Source organism: Camelina sativa, chromosome 9, assembly GCF_000633955.1.
Source record: "Camelina sativa cultivar DH55 chromosome 9, Cs, whole genome shotgun sequence".
Lineage (NCBI taxonomy): Eukaryota > Viridiplantae > Streptophyta > Magnoliopsida > Brassicales > Brassicaceae > Camelina > Camelina sativa.
In genome coordinates, this window is record NC_025693.1 from 4,109,920 (window position 1) to 4,116,928 (window position 7,009).

Sequence of the window (7,009 nt, forward strand, 5' to 3'; positions counted from 1 at the left end):
TGAAAGGAACGGCGGACAAACACTACAAGAGGTGGAGGAACGAGAACCATCTCTTTCCTGACGCTGTTGGTCACCACATCCAAGGTGTTAGTGTTCACGACGGCGAATGGGACTCTCATGGGGGCATCAAGATTTGGAACTACACCTTAGGTAGTACCTTCTTTTTTTTTTTTTTGGGTTCCTTCCAAAAAAAAAATCTATACATACTCGAGTTAAATTTGACTTATATAGGAGTATTAGATATCCGGACATTTCTATGTATAAACAAACCTATACAAAACTATTTAAAACCGTACATTACTTCGCAGAAAATTATATGTCTATGTGATCATAATTAACTACATGCATAAGCATAAGAATATGACCCAAATGTGACATGTATGTTTAAAGATGGAAAGGAAGAGATAGTCAAGGAGAGGAGAGAGATGGACGATGAGAATAAGACAATGAAGGTTATAGGACTGGAAGGTCACGTTATGGAGCAGTTCAAGGTGTATGAAGTTGACTTCCAATTTATACCAAAGTCTGAAGATGATTGCACCTGCAAGATCACTATGATATGGGAGAAGCACAACGATGAATTCCCAGAACCAGGCAGCTACATGCAGCTCCTCAACAGCATGGTTGTTGACATGGAAGACCACGTCCTCAAAGCTTAATCAACAATGACATCATCATCATCACAACCAACATTGTCCCTATATATTATATATTATATATTATATATGTTGTTTTAAATTATGTGTGATGTTTCATTTCTAAATACGGTAATGTTTGGCTCTCAATTCCATATATAATAAATGGGGTCTTGCGGAGTTTCATTTCTGTAGCATGCATCACCATAATTCCTTTATGAAGACAGATCTATGTAGATGCCAAAATCACTTCCAATCATGATACACTTGAAGAACAGATTTTAGGGTTCCAAGATGCTTCATAGCTAACATTTGAAGGAAGCTGAAAATTTTGTGAACCAGAAAGAAAACTCTGGCGTTCTTTTACGTTACAAATCACAAAAAAAAATAAAACAAATTAGGGAAGATTCCTTTATCCCATATAAATGGGCCTTACTTCAGCAAAACCCAACTTTAGAAAATAGCCCACAATCGGCACGTGCTGTAAAACCACGTAATGGGACCCACTTAAATTTCTTAGAAAAACCTGTTATTCTTTTTTTCTTTTTTTTTATGATCATCTTTCTCACTCAAATTTCATATTTTTGCACTCGTGTCCAAGAATTAGTGGTTTTGTAATTCTCCTTTTAATTTCTTGAATTGGTTGCTGTGTGATACTGATACTGTCTTTAAAGCTGAAAATTTATACTGATATTATACTCCGGTTTATGGGCTTTTCCCGGCGATCGGCGTATGATACAAAGTTAACCTCTGGTTTACTACATAGCCGGAGATTTAAAAGTTTGTAATATACCGGTTAGTTAGGGAGGTAAACGGTCGGTTTACTTAAAAATATGGTGGATGATGATGGGAGAAGAAGACGACGGACACTACTGTAAGACTTCTGATTTTTTACGGCGGNGCTTTTTTTTTTTTTTTTTTGTGTGCTTCCCCTCCATTAAAGTTTTGATTTTTCACTCGAAATTGATATGCTAAGCTCGATTTAAGAACAACTTCAGAGTTTCTTTGTCCCAGTGATTTTGGTTTAGGGGTTTTAAGGTCTCATGGTGCTAAGCTGATAAGTTGAGTTAGTTCTTGTTGATCTCTAACACTCTGTCAAGAAACCTTGTTGTGTTGTATTGATTTGTGTTTCTTAGGTTAGAAGTTACATTGTGTTTGAGTATATATATGCCATGGTCTCGGATACAAGAATTAACCTAATCAACTAAGAGACCGACATTAGCTTATATGGGCTATTCAGCCCAATACCCCCCCTCAAGCTGGAGTGTGGAGGTTACAAACACCCAGATTGTGCAAGAAATCTTCAAATTGTTTTTGTCCCAATGCCTTCGTCAGGATATCCGCGAGTTGAGTTTTAGTAGAGACATGTTGAGTTGCAATTGTACCACGTATAATTTCGTCGCGTATAAAATGACAGTCCGTACCAACGTGTTTTGTCCGAGCATGAAAGACGGGGTTGGCAGCAAGCATGATCGCGGAGAGACTGTCAGAATAAACGGTAATTGGAGCGGTAACTTGGATACCAAGAAAAGGGAGGAGTTGACGAAGCCAGAGGAGTTCACTAACGGTGTCCGCCATAGCTCTGTATTCGGCCTCAGTGGAAGAACGAGAAACAACATCTTGTTTGCGCGTCTTCCAAGACAAAGGAGATCCGCCGAGCTGAATGAAATAGCCAGTGAGAGAACGTCGGGAAGCAGGACATTTAGCATGATCCGAATCACACCAAGCGGTTAATGTAAGAGGCACATTAGCTCGAAGAAGAATGCCTTGACCAGGACTATTCTTCAAGTAGCAAACGACACGAAGAGCAGCATTCCAATGTTCCTGCTGAGGAGAAGACATGAACTGGGAGAGAATGTGGATTGCATAGGAGAGTTCCGGTCGTGTGTTACCGAGATAGATCAAGCGACCAACGAGCCGGCGATAACGTGTAGGTTCTGGAAATGGAGAACCCTTAGCATAAGCCAGCTTGTGATTTTGTTCCAACGGAAAAGTGATTGGTTTAACACCGAGAAGACCTGTTTCAGCGATGATGTCAAGAGCGTATTTCCGTTGACAAAGATAGATGCCAGAGGGACTGCGAGCAACCTCGAGACCCAAAAAATAACGAAGAACACCCAAATTCTTCATGTGAAAACAAGAACTCAGGTAGTGTTTGAATTCGTTGACGACATGAATCGAATTACCAGTGATAATCAAATCGTCTACGTAGACCAAGACGTGAAGACGAGCAGTGTGAGTAGCCAAGACAAACAAGGAATAGTCGGAGTAGTCTTGAACAAAACCAAAGTTTTTCATGGCTTCAGCAAGCTTAGCAAACCAACACCGCGGAGCTTGCTTCAACCCATAGAGAGACTTGCGAAGACGACATACCTTATTTGGATCACCCGTACGGAAACCAGGAGGAAACTTCATGTACACCTCTTCATCAAGGTCACCATGAAGAAACGCGTTGTGAACATCCATTTGATGAACTTCCCAGTCTAAGGATGCAGCTTGTTGAAGAAAAGCCCTAATAGTGATCATCTTGGCAACAAGAGCAAATGTCTCGGAGTAATCAATGCCTTCTTCCTGATTGTTTCCAAGAACAACTAGACGAGCTTTGTGACGCTGAAGTGTACCATCAGCATTGAACTTCAAACGAAAAACCCATTTACAGCCAATAGCGTGCTTTCCTGGAGGGAGATCTTCAACTGTCCAGGTTTGGAGAGCTTCTAAAGCTTCAATTTCATCAGTAACCGCAAGTCGCCAATTTTCATCAAGAATGGCCTCATTGTAGGTTTTGGGCTCCTTACCAGATGTAATAGCGAAGAGAAACGCTTGATATGTCTGAGAAAATTGCGAACTCGAGACATAGTTATCGATGGGATATGGTGTGATGGATGGCGGAGGCGTGTAGATCAAAGTGGTGACGTAATCTGCTAATTTGACAGGCGGCTTTTTCTTGCGATGACCATACCCAAGTTGTTCTTGTTCTGGTGCCGGAGATTGATCTTGGGATGGAGACGAAGATGCAATGTGACTCTGCGAAGAGTCTAGTTGTGTTGGTGTGTCGGACGTGAGCAGAGTAGTGTCGGTAGTGGTGACCGTGGGAAGCTCAGTCGACGGCACAGGTTGTTCGACGAGAGTGGAATCAGAGGGAGGAGTAACGGACGGAGTGAGAGAGACTACATCGGTAGGAACAGCGTGTGAATCCGTTGACGAAGAAGATGGGACAGGAGCATCAATGTCATGAGGACATTGTAATACGACGGGCTCGTCAAGAGGAGCGGGTGAGGACAGAGGGGGAACAAACAGCGGAGAGCTGGTCTCATCATCAACAAAGGGAAGAATTGTTTCACGGAAAACAACATCGCGAGAAACGGAGACAACACCGGTCTCAAGGTTGTAGACACANACAGCGGAGAGCTGGTCTCATCATCAACAAAGGGAAGAATTGTTTCACGAAAAACAACATCGCGAGAAACGGAGACAACACCGGTCTCAAGGTTGTAGACACGCCACCCCTTTTTCCCAAACGGATAGCCAATGAATATTGATTTTGTTCCCCGGTTTGCGAACTTATCACCTCCGTGTTTCTGGTTGTGGACGTAGCATAAACAACCGAAGATACGTAGATGAGTCATCGGAGGTGGACGATTATAGATGAGCTCAAAGGGAGTTTTGCCAGTAAGAATTGATGTAGGAGTTCGATTGATGAGATATCCTGCAGTGAGCGCACAGTAACCCCAAAACTCAATAGGAAGATTTGCATGAAAACGAAGAGCACGAGCAACATTGAGAATGTGACGGTGTTTGCGCTCAACTCTGCCGTTTTGTTGTGGTGTGCCGACACAAGAAGTTTCGTGAATGATGCCATGTTGAGCAAAAAAATCTTTGAGACAAATAAACTCGGAACCATTGTCACTACGAATAGTCTTCACTTGAGCGAAGAATTGTCGTTCAACAAGAGCCAAAAAATTCTTAAGGTGTGTGGGAGCTTCTTGCTTTGAAGGTAACAAATATATCCAAACCGCACATGAATAATCATCTAGAATAGTGAGAAAATAACGAGAACCGCAAAGAGTCGAAGTTCGATATGGGCCCCAAAGATCACAATGAATAAGTTCAAAAGCAACACTCGTCTTATTATAACTCAAAGGAAAAGATTCTCGGGTCTGTTTTGCTCGTATACAAACATCACACTCCTTTGAATCAAAACTATGTCTAGAATCCAAAAACGGCAACATATCTAAAACGGTAGAAGAGGGATGGCCCAACCGAGAATGCCAAACTTCAGGAGATTGTAAATCCACATGATGAACAGCGACAGCCACGTCCACTCCTCGAAAAAAATAAAGTCCCTGTTGTTCTTCACCCGCACCAATCAGCGTTTTCGTGATGCGATCCTGAATAATACATAGCCGATCAGTAATCTGAAAAACACAACCATGCTCTCTAGTCAACTGCGAAACTGATATAAGATGGCACTTCAACTCGTCTACAAAAAACACATTGTGAAGACTTAAGGAAGGACCGAACGACACACGGCCAAGTTTTGTAGAGGTAGTGAATCGACCATCGGGTAGTTTGATAAGCATGGGTGACATATCTCGGACATCGACCAAGAAATCAAGAGAGCCGGTCATATGGTTAGATGCACCTGTATTGATAATTCATGATTCTAAAAAATACATACCAGTGGGAGGATGAGGCGAACAAGATTTCTTTTCAGCCAGGATGTTTTGTAGTAGTTGCCAGTCATCGTTGCTCAAACCGCTGAGGCCGATGCGGTCTGCTGGTGTCAAAAGAGAACTGTTGGTTGAAGCAGCAGAATGAAAAAGAGGAGTCCCCTTAACGGATGATGTAGCGACAGTGTTTACATGAGCAGAGGTCGACCCTTTGCCAAACATGGAGCCAACAGAGGTTGTCGTAGCACCACGACCAGAGCCTCCAGAAGAGGATGATCCGTTGTTACCACCAGGTTTCGGTCGTAGAGATTTGTCGGTCCACCACTCTGGATAACCAATTTTCTTGAAGCAATTTTCACCAAGGTGACCGGTACGTCCGCACACGCTGCACAGCAGAGAACCTTTGTTGACGTAAGGTTTTCTTGGTGAGGTGGTTTGAATAACAAAGCTCACACCATCTGGTCGATCTTCATGTGCTCGACTCAAAGACTTGGATTCCTCATCTTGAATCAAAGTATTATATGCTTCTTTAAGACTTGGCAGAGGCACTCGAGAAAGCAGAGCTGATTTGACAGCTCCATATAGTGTGTCATCGAGACCCATGAGGAATTGATGCAGTTTGTCTTCCTCATGTTCTCGTCGAACTTCTTCCATTGTTTTAGCCTTTTGGTAATCTGCAAGACTACCCCATAGCTTAGTCAGTGTGCCATAGTAAGATGCAATCGGAAGTCCCTTTTGTCTGCAGTTTGCCAATTCAGTCTTCAAACGTTGAACTCGCTGACCGTTCTTCACACCAAACCGTTTCTGAACGTGAGTCCAGAGTTCCTGGGAATTGTTGATGTGAGACAGCGAAGAAGAAAGGCTTTCTTCAATTGTGAGTTTAATCCACGAAACCACAAGTGCGTTATTAGCGATCCAATCTTCAAAATCAGCATCATCGTCCATCGGCTGTGGGATGGATCCATCGACAAAGCTGAACTTCTTTCTGGCTTGTAGAGCTAGGCGAAGATTATTTGCCCATTCATCGTAGTTTGGACCACGCAACAGTGGTTTGGAGATCAAAGTACCAGGGTTGTCACCAGAGGTTAAATCATAGGGAGATATGGTGCGACGAGATTCGACACGAGGTTGGGTTGATGTGGTTGTGAGAGCCGCCGACGTAGACGGTATAGTCATGGTGAAGGGACGAAAAAATTTGAGAGAAAAAACAGAGAGTTTTTAGAAAAACACAAGATCGAACACAATAAAACCTTTTTGTAGTTTTAGGTTTTATGGCTCTGATACCATGTCAAGAAACCTTGTTGTGTTGTATTGATTTGTGTTTTTTAGGTTAGAAGTTACATTGTGTTTGAGTATATATATGCCATGGTCTCGGATACAAGAATTAACCTAATCAACTAAGAGACCGACATTAGCTTATATGGGCTATTCAGCCCAATACACTCTCTTGGGCAACTTGATTTCGTTGAGTCCTTCCAAGGAAAAGCCAGATTGATGTAGCTGTGCGTCGTTTTCTGAGGCATCACCGGTTTGGTTTATTTTGTGGAGTTTAAAGATCATATCAAGGATGACGGTTTCTTTATGATTTCTAGTCAAACCAGGCATGAACATGAACACGTAACTCAATCTTCTAACTCAATTTATTTTGCCACAATCTGAAATCAACATAGATTAGTAGTATCTGAAATTGTATGAAATGAAAAA

The 7,009-nt window shown here is 42.2% G+C and overlaps 1 protein-coding gene across 1 annotated transcript in view; it reads left to right on the plus strand.

The window, feature by feature from the left end:
• The window catches only part of LOC104714999 (MLP-like protein 328), a 5,914-nt gene extending 5,200 nt beyond the window's left edge, over positions 1–714 (plus strand). Inside the window, exons 2-3 of the mRNA XM_010432459.1 lie at positions 7–150; positions 391–714. Of these exons, the coding sequence (XP_010430761.1) occupies positions 7–150; positions 391–659 (413 nt within the window). The 3' untranslated portion in view covers positions 660–714. The remainder of the gene's footprint in view (positions 1–6; positions 151–390) is intronic.